The 16,775-nt window shown below is 39.5% G+C and overlaps 1 protein-coding gene across 3 annotated transcripts in view; it reads left to right on the forward strand.

Moving 5' to 3' along the window:
- The first annotated feature begins 628 nt into the window (after positions 1-628).
- VAMP7 (vesicle associated membrane protein 7) overlaps positions 629-16,775 on the forward strand; it is a 66,704-nt gene continuing 50,557 nt past the window's right edge. For all 3 annotated transcript variants that reach the window (XM_057538996.1, XM_007180883.2, XM_057538997.1), the window contains exons 1-2: positions 629-754; positions 15,595-15,749. In XM_057538996.1, the coding sequence (XP_057394979.1) occupies positions 15,604-15,749 (146 nt within the window). In that variant the 5' untranslated portion in view covers positions 629-754; positions 15,595-15,603. The remainder of the gene's footprint in view (positions 755-15,594; positions 15,750-16,775) is intronic.

Below are 16,775 nucleotides of genomic sequence, written 5' to 3' on the forward strand. Positions count from 1 at the left end.
AATATTTTAGATGAGAGAAACTTCGACAATCTTTAAATGTTGATAATAAAGGGCAAGTAAGCAGGGAGCCGTTGAGACACGAGACAGACTAGTTTATTAGTGGAGCTCGACTGAGTTAGTAAGAAGGAATAGGGGTGTAAAGGGGATGAGGGAATTTACATCAAAGGAGAGTAGTTGATTTATTATTATTATTACCATTTTTATTATTGCAAAAGAATGGGAGAAAGGATTGCTGAGGGATCCAAGGAGGTTAAAAAAATTTCGTGGCGAAAGTAGAGGGAATTCCTGTCAGATGAATTCTATCTTGTCTGTGAAGTAACAGGCGACGTTGCCTGCTGAGACTAAGCAGGGAGACGGCGGGAAAAGCTCGGCTCTTCATTTATCCCGCCGGTGGACTTTTTGTGGCCGTGCATTCTCTCGCTTTCTCTAAGGAACAGCGCTTGATGTTGTTTATGACAAGAATTGTTGATGGAGCGGGTGACAGATTCGGCGAAGGCCAGCCGAAACTACCACTCCCAGAATGCAGTGCGGCTCCTGGGAAGTGCGGGGGCTGGGAACGCAGCAGGCCCCTCCCCGCCTCTCGCTCCCATTGGAGGAGCGCTCACATTCCCAGGAAGCCGCGCGCGGGCGGGGCGCTTTTGCGGAAGCCGGCGGCGTCCGGTCCAGCCTCCTCCGGGAGCAAGCAGTTGGCGACCTCGCGCTAACCCGCGCAACTCTTTCCCGATCCCCGAGTTCTCACACGGTGTCCGGACAGGTAAAAGCAGCGGGGAACGCTGGGCCGAAGGCGGGGAGACGATGGCAGAAGGAGGGCAGAGGTGTCGACGGGAAGGTGGAATTAGGAGGCAATGAAAGGGTGACTAGGGCTTCTCTGGTTGTCGACAGTTCGAATTGTCGGACAGGTCCAGTTTTGGTGAAGTGCGTTTTATGCCGGTAAAAGGGCCTCGAGTGAAAGAGTCAGAATGCGTCACTTAAGTTGTTACAGAGGAAAAAAGAATGTTAACTTTCCCTCAGTTTGCATTCTGCAAGACCTCTTTGTAGCATTTGAATCTCTTGAGATTTCTTGAATCTTCTAAAAACTCTCTACGCCCTTGTTTCGATGACGTCACTTTCTGCTTTACCTCCTACTTCTGGGCTCCTAGCCCTCTGCGTGCCCTTCCTCCAAGGCCCAGTGTTGTAATTCTTCTTCCTCAGTTCGGATAGGAGCTCTGTATCTATGCCCCGACCTATTTCCTCAGCGTCAGACCTGTACAATGTTGTTCTTCTTCTTACTATTGGCCAATATTTAACAAACTGACCACGTACTAGAGTCTTTAGTAAATGCTTTACACCTCCCTCTTCCATAATCCCCACAAACAATCAGTTATCAAGTCCTTTTCTTTCTGTCTTATTAATTGCTCTCAACTACCTGTACCGCCATTGTCCCACCCTTGATCCCGGAGTATACTGTCATGTTTCGGACATTTTTTCCGTTTGAATAGCTGTGACTGAGAGCAGAGCCACTCATATGTTTTGTTTAACAAACATTTATTGAACAGCTAATACGTGCTAGACAGTCTTCTAAGTGCAAGGGATATAGCTGGAAACAAGACATAGGAGATCGCTACTCTCAGTAGCTTACATATTTGTGAGTGTGTGCGGAAGGGGCAAACAAGAAGAATCAAGGTGATGTTATATGGTGGTGGTGGTTAATGCAAAATAGAACAAATGTTTTACTTGACAGGGTAGTCTCCTATCCTGAGAAAGTTAGAAGGGTTGGGTTGGGTCTCAGAGCATCACCCCAAGAGAATATTTGTAATACCAACAAGAATAGTCTTGATCTGTGACCAGACTTCAGGATTTTCATAAACACCTCTTCTTTCTCTCTCTCATATCAATGTTTGTTCTTCTGTCTCCTCCAAGGTTATTACGTCAGAATTGGTGGCTTTTCTGTCATTTGCTTAGTTCCTCCCTAAGAAGAGTTGAGGATTGGATTATTCTCAGCTCAACTCCTTTATCTTAGGGAGATAGTTTGGTAATCAAAATATTGTTCTTGCCAGGTCCTACTGAATATAAAGTTATCTGTCATTTATAGTATATTTAAAACCAAAACATGCTCCGTGTTTATTAATTTATTAAATATTTGAGGGAATATTATATGTCAGGCACTGTGCTGGGCATTGAGAACCTAGTAAGGATAAAACAGACACTTTGACCTCTCTTCCAAGAAGAAATAATTGTATACTGAGGAAATTCCCAATACATAGGCTGACACCTGCATTTTTTTTCTTCATCCAAGATGAGATAATCACAAAACTTTAAGAAATCTTCTAAACAATTGTGTGCATTCTTAGATTATTCACCCTTAAAGATTATTGCATTTATTTGTTTATGTCTGTCTTCCATATTTTACTGTGGTTTCCTTGAGTATAGACGTCCTTTCTTACTGGTCTTCATACGTCCAATGTTTACTATATTGGGTGCCATATAGTAAAGCCTTAGAACATGTGTTGAACTGAAATAGAAAAACTATTTGAGCAAATAAAAGTTACTTAATTAATGCAAGGCCTTCTTTTTACATATGGCCATTAGACTTATCCCTAAACCTTCTCATTTGCCAAATATGGACCATTCCATCTCATCAGGCTAGTTTATTTACCTTCTCAAGCATGTTCTCACTTCTGTGCCTTCTCTTGTTCCATAGCTGTCTCCTAAAATGAGTTCCCATCTTTTTCCTGAGCACCTTCCATGCCCCCCGCATTTAATTTAATGGGACAATTTAATAGTATGCCCCATGATACAAGGGTGGAAAAAATTTAATTTCCATAATGTATTTCCTGTGAAACATTCTGCTAATGAACTGTTGCAAGGATTAAACATAATACATCTCCTTGCAGTAATACAGATAATGATACAGAATGCTTTCTTTTGATTTGGCATTGGCTATTGCCATGCGCTATGTGACGAGTTAATTCTTCCATCTCTTTGTTCTGTTTGAATAGTTGCGCGACGTTTATTCATATAGCACATTATAGTATCATTTGGGTTCTACTTGGTACAAACACCTTTGAGTATTATTTTTTGCTTAGCTTGAGATAATTTATGAGTTAACGTTATTCTTCCACACTGTCATTTTCAGAATGTCAGATAACTAAGTCTCAGTTCTTAAAAATAAAAGGCTTTTTCCATGCAGATATCTTTCAGATGTAAATCGTTACTGCAAAGTATAAATTTTGTCCTTATAACTGATTAAAAAACACAACAGGAATACAAGAGTGCTTGAGTCATGACTGTCGTTATGATTTTAGGATGTGTCAACCTAGGAGCAGCCAGACATGCTTCCAATACATTAAAAATTAAGCACCGTTTTAGGGAATTTCTTGGCACCTATGCCTTCGTAATGCAAATGCAGCACTGAATTGTTTGCCATCACTCATTTATATGGTATACATGTAGATAATCCGGGTATTCGTATATATTTTTAATGTTATCAAAATAAAAATACAGAATTAAAAAATTTCTCAGAACACAAAGACTTGAGTGTGAGAAACACTGACTCGTCCTTTTACCCTTCTCAGTCCCCTGAAACCATCTTCAACTTCCATTTGAAGATGCCTCCACTGGGGAGGAACATTTATGTTGTTCCTGTGCTATTTTGTTAGCAATATTTTTAATGCAGGCAATCCCATACAAATGGATATATCCCAGAAGTTCCTTCGTAAGATTATTGTTTGAAACTCTGGGTGCATTTTTTCCTATAAATAATGCTACTTATGACATTTCGGTTGTTAAGCCAACGAATAGCATCATATATAACCTTTAATGGACTTAAAGACCTTCACCACAATTCCTCTATAAAAAACTACATTCACAATTCTCACTCAGATTCCCCCGTAGCATATCTTTTTTTTGGAATCCCAGCAACTGAAACAAAAATGTTCTTTCCTTGGAACTTTCTGGGCAGTAGAAACTGGTCTTTCTAACTCCAAGCTGTTGAAGGTTGCTCTTCTGGCCCATCGTTCTAAGGACAGGCCTCTAATATGATTATGGAAGGATGTGAGACAGAGGTTTTGGAGAAGAGAGGGAGGCAAGTTGGGGTGATATGAATATGTGGAGAGGGGAGAGTAGGAGTGATTTGGGAGGAATGGTGAGTTCCCAAGATGGGGTTTGTTGTGTCCTCAAAAAAGATGTTGAATCCTGACCCCTGCTATCTGTGAATGGGACCTTATTTGGAAATAGGGTCTTTGCAGATGTAATTAAGATGTAAGTTAAAATGAGGTCATACTGGAGTAGGTGTCCTCATAAGAAGGGAAGAGACACAGAGACTACCATGTGAAGACATAGACATACGTGGAGAATGCCATGTGACTGTGGAGGCACAGATTGAAGTGCTGCAGCTGCAAGCCAAGGAACACCAAGGATTGCCAGCAAACCACCAGAAGCTAGGAAGAGATTCTAGAAGAGATTCTCCCCTACAGATTTCAGAAGGAACATGGACCTGCCAACATCTTGATTTCAAGCTTCTGGCCTCCAAAACTATGAAACAATAAATTTCTGTTATTTTAAGCCTTGCATCTTTTGGTACTTTGTCACACAGCCACAGGAAACTCATACAGGATTCTTAGCAGGAATGTAGTAGAATTGGGATGATGGCTATGGGACCAAGCAAGGAGTGAGTAAGAGAACAGGGAGGAACAGTGTTAAGACAACTTTCCTTTATATTCCATTATCTTTTTTTTTCTTCTCTTTCTGGCTTATAGTTCAATTCTTTTTCTTCTTGAATCTGATCTTATATAGCACTTTATCATTTATTGAACATTCACATACTGCTAATAATTAGCAGAGCCATGTTTTCGGACTTCAAATGCAGTATTCTTTCGGCCACAGTTGTTTCTGTTGTCCCAATATTCATTAAAACATTACAGATTCTATTGCAAGATAATGATAGTGGGCACATGTGAGACTTGATTACAGGTGTGATTTTTAGCAGTATAGGAGAGAGTAAGAAATGCTTACTTGTTTTTAACATCTTTATTGGAGTATAATTGCATTACAGTGTGTTAGTTTCTGCTGTATAACAAAGTGAATCAGCTATATGTATACATATATACCCATATCCCCTCCCTCTTGCATCTCCCTCCCACCCTCCCTATCCCACCCCTCTAGGTGGTCACAAAGCACTGAGCTGATCTCCCCGTGCGATGCAGCTGCTTCCCACTAGCTATCTGTTTTACATTTGGGGGTGTATATATGTCAGTGCTACGCTCTCACTTCGTCCCAGCTTACCCTTCCCCCTCCCTGTGACTTCAAGTCCATTCTCTGTGTCTGTGTCTTTATTCCTGTCTTGCCTCTAGGTTCTTCAGAACCACTTTTCTTTTTTTTAGATTCTATATATATGTTAGCATATGGTATTTGTTTTTCTCTTTCTGACTTACTTCACTCTGTATGACAGACTCTAGATCCATCCACCTCACTACAAATAACTCAATTTCGTTTCTTTTTATGGCTGAGTAATATTCCATTGTATATATGTGCCACATCTTCTTTAGCCATTCATCTGTTGATGGACACTTAGGTTGCTTCCATGTCCTGGCTATTGTAAATAGTGCTGCAGTGAACATTGTGGTACATGACTCTTTTTGAATTATGGTCTTCTCAGGGTATATGCCCAGTAGTGGGATTGCTAGGGCATATGGTAGTTTTATTTTTAGTTTTTTAAGGACCTTCCATACTGTTCTCCATAGTGGCTGTATCAATTTACATTCCCACCAACAGTGCAAGAGGGTTCCATTTTCTCCACACCCTCTCCAGCATTTATTGTTTGTAGATTTTTTGATGATGGCCATGCTGACCGGTGTGAGGTAATACCTCATTGTAGTTTTCATTTGCATTTCTCTAATGATTAGTGATGTTGATCATCCTTTCATGTGTTTGTTGGCAATCTGTATATCTTCTTTGGAGAAATGTCTATTTAGGTCTTCTGCCCATTTTTGGATTGGGTTGTTTGTTTTTTTTGATATTGAGCTGCATGAGCTGCTTGTATATTTTGGAGATTAATCCTTTGTCAGTTGCTTCATTTGCAACTATTTTCTCCCATTCTGAGGGTTGTCTTTTTGTCTTGTTTATGGTTTCCTTTGCTGTGCAAAAGCTTTTGAGTTTCATTAGGTCCCATTTGTTTATTTTTGTTTTTATTTCCATTTCTCTAGGAGGTGGGTCAAAGAGAATCTTGCTGTGATTTATGTCATAAGGTGTTCTGCCTATATTTCCCTGTAAGAGTTTTATAGTGTCTGGCCTTACGTTTAGGTTTTTAATCCATTTTGAGTTTATTTTTGTGTATGGTGTTAGGGAGTGTTCTAATTTCATTCTTTTACATGTAGCTGTCCAGTTTTCCCTGCACCACTTATTGAAGAGGCTTTCTTTTCTCCATTGTCTATTCTTGACTCCTTTATCAAAGATAAGGTGACCATATGTTCATGGGTTTATCTCTGGGCTTTCCATCCTGTTCCATTGATCTATATTTATATTTTTGTGCCATTACCATAGTGTCTTGATTACTGTAGCTTTGTAGTAAAGTCTGAAGTCAGGGAGCCTGATTCCTCCAGCTCTGTTTTTCTTTCTCAAGATTGCTTTGGCTATTCGGTATCTTTTGTGTTTCCATACAAATGGTGAAGTTTTTTGTCCTAGTTCTGTGAAAAATGCCATTGGTAGTTTGATGGGGATTGCATTGAATCTGTAGATTGCTTTGCATAGTATAGTCATTTTCACAATGTTGATTCTTCCAATCCAAGAACATGGTATATCTCTCCACCTGTTTGTATCATCTTTAATTTCTTTCATCAGTGGCTTATACTTTTCTGCATACAGAACTTTTGTCTCCTTAGGTAGGTTTATTCCTAGATATTTTATTCTTTTTGTTACAGTGGTAAATGGGAGTGTTTGTTTAATTTCCCTTTCAGATTTTTCATCGTTAGTATATAGGAATGCAAGAGATTTCTGTGCATTAGTTTTGTATCCTGCTACTTTACCAAATTCATTGATTAGCTCTAGTAGTTTTCTGGTAGCATCTTTAGGATTCTCTATGTATAGTATCATGTCATCTGCAAACAGTGACAGTTTTACTTTTCTTTTCCGATTTGGATTCCATTTATTTCTTTTTCTTCTCTGATTGCTGTGGCTAAAACTTCCAAAACTATGTTGAATAATAGTGGTGAGAGTGGGCACCCTTGTCTTGTTCCTGATCTTACAGGAAATGGTTTCAGTTTTTCACCATTGAGAATGATGGTGGCTGTGGGCTTGTCATATATGGCCTTTTTATGTAGAGGGAGGTTCCCTCTATGCCCACTTTCTGGAGAGTTTTTATCATAAATGGGTGTTGAATTTTGTTGAAAGCTTTTTCTACATTTATTGAGATTATCATATGGTTTTTATCCTTCAGTTTGTTAATATGGTGTATCACGTTGATTGATTTGCGTATATTGAAGTATCCTTGCATTCCTGGGATAAGCCCCACTTGATCATGGTGTATGATCCTTTTAATGTGCTGTTGGGTTCTGCTAGTATATTGTTGAGAATTTTTGTATCTATGTTCATCAGTGATATTGGCCTGTAGGTTTCCTTTTTGTGACATCTTTGTCTGGTTTTGGTATCAGGGTAATGGTGGCCTTGTAGAATGGTTTGGGAGTGTTCCTCCCTCTGCATTTTTTGGAAGAGTTTGAGAAGGATAGGTGTTAGCTCTTCTCTAAATGTTTGATAGAATTCACCTGTGAAGCCATCTGGTCCTGGGCTTTTGTTTGTTAGTAGATTTTTAATCACAGTTTCAATTTCAGTGCTTGTGATTGGTCTGTTCGTATTTTCTATTTCTTCCGGTTCAGTCTTGGAAGGTTATACTTTTCTGAGAATTTGTCCATTTCTTCCAGGTTGTCCGTTTTATTGGCATACAGTTGCTCGTGGTTGTCTCTCATGATCATTTGTATTTCTGCAGGGTCAGTTGTTTCTTCTCTTTTTTCATTTCTAAATCTGTTGATTTGAGTCTTCTCCCTTTTTTTCTTGATGAGTCTGGTTAGTGGTTTATCAATTTTGTTTATCTTCTCGAAAAACCAGCTTTTCATTTCATTGGTCTTTGCTATTGTTTCCTTCAAATCTTTTTCATTTATTTCTGATCTGATCTTTATGATTTCTTTCCTTCTGCTAAATTTGGGGTATTTTTGTTCTTTTTTCTCTAATGGCTTTAGGTGTAAGGTTAGGTTGTTTATTTGAGATTTTTCTTGTTTCTTGAGGTAGGATTGTATTGCTATATACTTCCCTCTTAGAGCTGCTTTTCCTGTGTTCCATAGGTTTTGGGTCATCGTATTTTCATTGTCATTTGTTTCTAGGTACTTTTTGATTTCCTCTTTGATTTCTTCAGTGATCTCTTGGTTATTTAGTAGTGTATTGTTTAGCCTCCATGTGTTCGTATTTTTTACAGTTTTTTCCTGTAATTGATATCTAGTCTCATAGAGTTGTGGTTGGAAAAGATACTTGGTATGATTTCAATTTTCTTAAATTTACTGAGGCTTGATTTGTGACCCAAGATATGATCTATCCTGGGGAATTTTCCATGAGCACTTGCGAAGAAAGTGTATTCTGTTGTTTTTGGATGGAATGTCCTATAAATATTAATTAAGTCCGTCTTGTTTAATGTGTCATTTAAAGCTAGTGTTTCCTTATTTATTTTCATTTTGGATGATCTGTCCATTGGTGAGAGTGGGGTGTTAAAGTCCCCTACTAATAATAGTGTGTTACTGTCGATTTCCCCTTTTATGGCTGTTAGCATTTGCCTTATGTATTGAGGTGCTCCTATGTTGGGTCCATAAATATTTACAATTGTTATATTTTCTTCTTGGTTTGATCCTTTGATCATTATGTAGTGTCCTTTTTTTCTCCTGTATTAGTCTTTATTTTAAAGTCTATTTTGTCTGATATGAGAATTGCTACTCCAGCTTTCTTTTGATTTCCATTTGCATGGAATATCTTTTTCCATCCCCTCACTTTCAGTCTGTATGTGTCCCTAGGTCTGAAGTGGGTCTCTTGTAGACAGCATATATACGGGTCTTGTTTTTGTATGCATTCAGCCAGTGTGTGTCTTTTGGTTGAAGCATTTAATCCATTTACATTTAAGATAATTATCGATACATATGTTCCTATTACCATTTTATTAATTGTTTTGGGTTTGTTATTGTAGGTGTTTTCCTTCTCTTGTGTTTCTTGCCTAGAGAAGTTCCTTTAGCATTTGTTGTAAAGCTGGTTTGGTGGTACTGAATTCTCTTAACTTTTGCTTGTCTGTAAAGCTTTTGATTTCTCTGTCGAATCTGAATAAGATCCTTGCTGGGTAGAGTAATCTTGGTTGTAGGTTTTTCTCCTTCATCACTTTAAATATGTCCTGCCACTCCCTCTGGCTTGCAGAGTTTCTTTTGAAAGATCAGCTGTTAACCTTATGGGGATTCCCTTGTGTGTTATTTGTTGCTTTTTCTTTGCAGCTTTTAATATTTTTTCTTTGTATTTAATTTTTAATAGTTTGATTAACATGTGTTTTGGTGTGTTTCTCCTTGGATTTATCCTGTATGGGACTCTCTGTGCTTCCTGGTCTTGATTGACTATTTCCTTTCCCATGTTAGGGAAGTTTTCAACTATAATCTATTCAAATATTTTCTCAGCCCCTTTCTTTTTCTCTTCTCCTTCTGGGGACCCCTATCATTTGAGTCTTGGTGTGGTTAATGTTGTCCCAGAGGTCTCTGAGACTGTTCTCAATTCTTTTCGTTCTTTTTTCTTTATTCTGCTCTGCAGTAGTTATTTCAACTATTTTATCTTCCAGGTCACTTATCCGTTCTTCTGCCTCTGTTTTTCTTCTATTGATTCCTTTTAGAGAATTTTTAATTTCATTTATTGTGTTGTTCATCATTGTTTGTTTGCTTTTTATTTCTTCTAGGCCCTTGTTAAATATCTTGTATTTTCTCCATTCTGTTTTCAAGATTTTGGATCTTTACTATCATTATTCTGAATTCTTTTTCAGGTAGACTGCCTATTTCCTCTTCATTTGTTTGCTCTGGTGGGTTTTTGCCTTGCTCCTTTATCTGCTGCATATTTCTCTGTCTTCTCATTTTGCTTAACGTACTGTGTTTGGGGTCTCCTTTTAGCAGGCTGCAGGTTTGTAGTTTCCATTGTTTTTGGTGTCTGCCCCCAGTGGGTAAGGTTGGTTCAGTGGGTTGTGTAGGCTTCCTGGTAGAGGGGACAGGTGCCTGTGTTCTGGTGGGCGGGGCTGGATCTTGTCTTTCTGGTGGGCAGGATGCAACCGGTGGTGTGTTTTGGGGTGTCTGTGAACTTAGTATGACTTTAGGCAGCCTCTCTGCTAATGGGTGGGGTTGTGTTCCTGTCTTGCTAGTTGTTTGGCATGGGGCATCCAGCACTGGAGCTTGTTGGCTGTTGGGTGGAGCTGGGTGTTAGAGTTGAGATGGAGATCCCTAGGAGAGCTTTCGCTGATTGATACTACATGGGGCCGAGAGGTCTCTGGTGGTCCAATGTCCTGAACTCAGCTCTCCCACCTCAGAGGCTCAGGCATGACACCAGGCCAGAGCACCAAGATCCTGTCAGCTACACGGCTCAGAAGAAAAAGGAGAAAAAAAGAAAAAAATAATAATAAAAAAAATTTAAAAATAATCAAAATAAAAAAATTTTTAATTATTAAAATAATAAAGTAATAATGAAAAAAAGAAGAGAGCAACCAAACCAATAAACAAATCCACCAATGATAATAAGCGCTAAAAACTATACTAAGATAAACATAAAAATCTGAAATCAGTTCCAGACAGCAGACCCCAAGTCAGTTACTCCCAAAGTCCACTGCCTCAACTTTCGGATGATTCATTTTCTATTCAGGTATTCCACAGATGCAGGGTACATCGAGTTGATAGTGGAGATTTAATCCGCTGCTCCTGAGGCTGCTGGGAGAAATTTCCCTTGCTCTTCTTTGTTTGCACAGCTCCTGGGGTTCAGCTTTGGATTTGGCCCCGCCTCTGCATGTAGGTCACCCTCAGGCATCTGTTCCTGCCCAGACAGGATGGGGTTAAAGCAGCAGCTGATTAGGGGGCTGTGGCTCACTCAGGCCGGTGGGGGGAGGGAGGGGTACTGAATGTGGGGCAAGCCTGCAGTGGCAGAGGCCAGTATGACGTTGCACCAGCCTGAGGCACGCCGTGTGTTCTCCCAGGGAAGTTGTCCCTGGATCACGGGACCCTGGCAGTGGCGGGCTGCACAGACTCCCGGGAGGGGAGGTGTGGATAGTGACCTGTGCTTGCACACAGGCTTCTTGGTGGCTGCAGCAGCAGCCTTAGCATCTCATGCCCATCTCTGGTGTCCGAGCTGATAGCCATGGCTTGCGCCCGTCTCTGGAGCTCGTTTAGGCAGTACTCTGAATCCCCTCTCCTTGCACACCCCAAAACAGTGGTCTCTTGCCTCTTAGGCAGGTCCAGTCAGCTCCCAGCCCCCGCCCACCCCAGTGGGTGAGCAGACAAGTGTCTCAGGCTGGTGAAGCTGGTCGGCACTGATCCTCTGTGCAGGAATCTCTCTGCTTTGCCCTCTGCACCCCTGTTGCTGCGCTCTCCTCCGTGGCTCTGAAGCTTCCCCCGCCCTCCCCCCATCTCCACCAGTGAAGGGGCTTCCTAGGGTGTGGGAACTTTTCCTCCTTCACAGCTCCCTCCCAGAGGTGCAGGTCCCGTCCCTATTCTTTTGTCTCTGTTTTTTCTTTTTTCTTTTGCCCTACCCAGCTACATAGGGATTTTCTTGCCTTTTGGGAAGTCTGAGGTCTTCTGCCAGTGTTCAGTAGGTGTTCTGTAGGAGTTGTTCCACATGTAGATGTATTTTCGATATATTTGTGGGGAGGAGGGTGATTTTCACGTCTTACTCGTGTGCCATCTTGAAGGTCCCCTCAAGAAATGCTTATTAGTGACACCTGAGAGGAAAGTAAAATTTCTGTTGCTATGTACCCAATGTTTAATAGGCATTTTTAAAATTGAGGACTGCTTTTATTGAATAAAACACTACTATGCATAACTTACATAGCTGTCCTTATAACTTATTATTCACTGTTCCTAGTTATATTCCAAATAATGTCCTCCCTCTTCTAGGTGACTATACTTTATATAAACTTGAAGATTGCTGTCTTTTTCATGTGTAATATTTCTAGTTCCTCTAGCCGTTCTTCACATGATACAACCTCCAGGTCTCTCACCATACTTTTCCCTTCTGTCCAGTCTTAGAATACTGTACCTAGAATTGAACTCAGTATTACACATGCGTTCTAAGCAGCACAGAGTATAATGGCAATAGTACTTAAAGAGATGAAGGCACCCTGTTTCTTAATGTAATTTAAGATTACATAAGCATTTTAAGCAATTACATCATAACACTTCATAACGAACTTATGGTCCGCTAGCACACTAGATCTTTTTGTATTGTTGCTAAACTCAGTTTTCTTTTTGAAGTTGCTAAACGGCTGAGGCTGCTACCTTTTCATCTCTTTGTCTCAGGGACCATATGATTTCTCATCTCTGTTTCTCTTTGTGTTTTTTTCCCACTCCACTGCACGTCTCTTTGACCCTTACCAATGACCTCCTTCCTTATAAAATTTCAGTGACTGTTTTACAGTCTTAATACTGTGTATCAGTGAACAGAGCTGGGAGGTGACACTTGTTCCTTCTTCAAGGTTTCTTTTCCTTTGGCTTCAAGGCCACCACACTCTTCTGGCTTTCCTTTCGCTTTCCTGGTTGGTCCTCCTCCATCTTTGTGGGTCTCTATTCATCTACCTTTCCCTCAACTTTTTGGTATGCCTTGTGTTTTGTTTTTGGTTTTTCCCTCAACTTTGGTTGTGCCTTTGGTTTTTTTCTGTATGCAATGTATCTTTGGCAAATAAAGCATGTTTAAAATGGGAGGTCTAGATGAGCTCATCTAGGATAAGAGAGTGGAGAACCAATCCCCGTGGAAAGTCAACATTTAGAGGTCAGCTAGAGGAGAAGGATTCAGCAAGAAGACAGAAGGAGCAGCCAGACATGTAGGAGTGTTCCCAGAAGGAGGGTTATTCAGCTGTGTTGACTATTTCTGAGAGGTCAAGTAAGGTGAGAATAGAGAAATGACCACAGAAATTTGCAATGTAGAGGCTGTTGGTGATCTTGACAAGCATGGTTTTGCGGAGTGTTGAGGGGAAAAGCCAGATTATAGAAAAGAATTAAAAGAAGATAGAGAAGCAGAGATAGTGTGTAGATGATGATTTTAAGAAATGGAGCAGTACCTGGAGCATGTTACATGGTCAGTTGAGGCTTTTAGGATCAAGAGATATAATGTATGAGAAAGTCATTTGGAAATTATAACATGCTACTACATATGTGTTTGGAGAAATCCAGAAAGAAGATGTCTGAGGACACAACCCTGGGAAACACCTTCATTTAGAGAGTGCAATGAAGAGACCCCAAGAGGAGTTAAGCTCAAGAGACACATGAGCATTTCTGTTTTGTATGCTGTCCTTCATACCAAGGACATTCCAAGAGGGAATCAGCGGATTCCCTGACCTCAAGCATTTTATAGTTGCTGTGTTTCACAAAACGTGGTCATGTGAATCACCTGCATCCAGGCAGGCTTGGCTTAAGTATATATTCCAGGGCCCCACCTCTGGCCTACTGAATCAGAATTTCAGGGAATGATACCAAGGATTTGAATTTTTAATAAGTGACTCTCACTTTGCCACCCAAGATGACTCTGGCTTATTGGATGAAACTGAACATGTTAACAAATAACATGCCACTCTCATATACACTACCAAACGTAAAATAGATAGCTAGTGGGAAGCAACCACATAGCACAGGGAGATCAGCTCGGTGCTTTGTGACCACCTAGAGGGGTGGGATAGGGAGGGTGGGAGGGAGGGAGATGCAAGAGGGAAGAGATATGGGAACATATGTATATGTATAACTGATTCACTTTGTTATAAAGCAGAAACTAACACACCATTGTAAAGCAATTATACTCCAATAAAGATGTTAAAAAAAAACAAATAATATTAGGTTGAAGAGTTAGTTGAAGAATAGGAAGATATTTGTTCATCCCTTTTATAAGTTCATGCCATTAAATCAGAGAAACCAGGCTGTTCTGTGGGGAAAAAAATAGTACAGATTCATAAACACGAGGAAAATACAGGCATACCTCTTCTTATTGCACTTTGCTTTATTGTGCTTCACAGATATTGCTGGGTTTTTTTGTTGTTGTTTTTGTTTTTTTTAACAAATCAAAGGTTTGTAGCAACCCTGCATTGAACAAGTCTGTCAGTGCCATTTTTCCAACAGTATTTTGGGTACTTCATGTCTCTGTGTCACATTTTAATAATTCTTGCAATATTTCAAACTTTTTCAGTTTGTTTGTTATGGTGGTCTGTGATCAGTGCTCTGGTGTTACTGCTATGACTCTCTGAAGGCTCAGATGATGGTTAGCATTTTTTAGCAATTAAGTTTTTAAAAATTAAGACATGTACATTGTTGGGTTTTTTTAGATATAATGCTATTGCACACTTAATAGACTACAGCATAGTGTAAACATAACTTTTATATGCACTGGGAAACCAAAAAATTCATGTTACTTGTTTTATTGTGATATTTGCTTTATTGTGGTGGTCTGGAACTGAACTTGCAATACCTCCAAGGTATTACTGTAATCTTAAACTCATTCTGTATTGTTTTAGAAATATTTTGTTTAAAAAGGATCTTACCATAATTTATAGAACCATTCCTCTCTTGCAGAAGATTCAGGTTATTTTCAGTTTATTTTTGTGATGGATAATGCCTTCATAGGAGAGGCAGTATATAGTATAGGGATAAAATTGTGGGTTCTAGAACCATACTGCCTGGGTTTAAATCCCATCTTTTACCACTTACTAGCTCTGTAATTCTGGACAAATTATTTAAGTCATTTATACTTCATTTCCCTCATTTTAATGTAAGTATCATGATAGTGTATTAATTTCATTGATGTAAGGATTAAATTAAGTGTTTAAAATGGTGCCTGGTGCATAGTAAGTGCTTAATAAATATGTGCTATTATTATTGTTAATAGGTATATTTGTGAATATAGAATCTAACTGCTGTTGAACTATTTCCCTAGGATAAATTTTCAGGATGGGATTATTTTATTAAAGGATGAAGACATTTTTATGTCCCTTTGCCGTCTATGGTCATTGCTTTTCAGAGGATGATAACAGTTTGTGCTGTGTAATTTGTAAATGCAACCTATCTATCAATGTAATGTACGTGTGTGTATGCATGTATCACATATACATTACATTGTATATACACACACACATAAAAATATATTATGTGTATGCATTTGGTTTCTCTAAATATGAATGCATATCAGTGTGGTTTAGATTATAAGGTTTTAGAAGACTGTGACTTTGTTAAGTTTGTTGTTAAGTCTGTTCTGTTTAATGTTACAGTGCCTTGGTCAGTACTGTCTCCAGATGGATGTAGGTAATGATAGTAAGTTACTTTTGAAAGATTATGTCAAAGAAATATTCTAAGTCTTATGTGTCTTTTTTCCTTTTGATAGATCGAAGCCATGGCCATTCTTTTTGCTGTTGTTGCCAGGGGAACCACTATCCTTGCCAAACATGCTTGGTGTGGAGGCAACTTCCTGGAAGTGACAGAGCAGATTCTGGCTAAGATACCTTCTGAAAATAACAAGCTAACGTACTCACACGGCAAGTGAGTTCTGCTCTGTGTGGGTAGCGGGTGAAAGAAGTGAATTATATTATTATAATCAGAACAGTAGAAAACTAGAAAAGCAAGCTTCTCAGTAGATAATTTGAATAAACTGACAGAACAATAATCCTTACCAGCTTAGAAAATGTCTGGTTCTATTAATTTTAAATTTAACTAAAAATTATTTTATTCTGTCATCGAAGTGATATTAAAATATTTTAAAGAAAGATATGGAAATATTAGATGTAAAAGTGACTCTGCTATAGAGCTCTAGTATATGTGAAGCTTGATGTAGTTAAGATAAAGAATATTTTTTTCTTTCATTCTTTCTGTAAATATTTACTGAGCACTTGACTATCGCCAGACGCTTTGCTTGGTGCTGGGGATACAAGAAATCACTCAGTATTTGCCCTCATGGAGGTTATAGTTTAATGAAGGAGACAGTCATATCCATATGTGATCACAGTAGAGAGTAGAAGCTAGTGGACAGGGGAATGGTATTCCAGGTAGAAGGAACAGCTGGTGGAGAAGTATGGAGGCATATTTAGCGAACTGCAGGTGGTTGTCTGTGACTGGTGCCCAACATGGTGAAAATAAAGCTAGAGAGACTGACAGAAGAGAAGTCCTGTAGGGCCTCATAGGCCATGTTAAGGGGTTGTACTTTACCGTATGGGCAATGGGAAGGCATTGAAAGTTTTCAGCTGGGGTGTGACGTGGTAAGCTTTTGCTTTAGAAAGATCACTGTCGTGGCTGGTTGGAGAATGAATTGGAGGGGGCATAGGTGGGAAATCTTGGTAATCATAAAAAGTGCCTCCACCTTCCTCCTCAGTACTTAACAATCTTTTGTTACCTAACTCATCCTAATTTCCTTAGACCCTATCTCAGAAGGAGGTCCTTATTGGTTTCCAGGGCCAACTCCTTGTATAATTTAGGGTCTAGTCTAAGCTGCTGTAAGAGAGAGACCCCAAAATACAGTATTAATTTATGAGAGAGCCCAGAGATGAGTACTTCGGGACTGGTGGGGTGGCT

This window comes from Balaenoptera acutorostrata, chromosome X (genome assembly GCF_949987535.1).
Source record: "Balaenoptera acutorostrata chromosome X, mBalAcu1.1, whole genome shotgun sequence".
NCBI lineage: Eukaryota > Metazoa > Chordata > Mammalia > Artiodactyla > Balaenopteridae > Balaenoptera > Balaenoptera acutorostrata.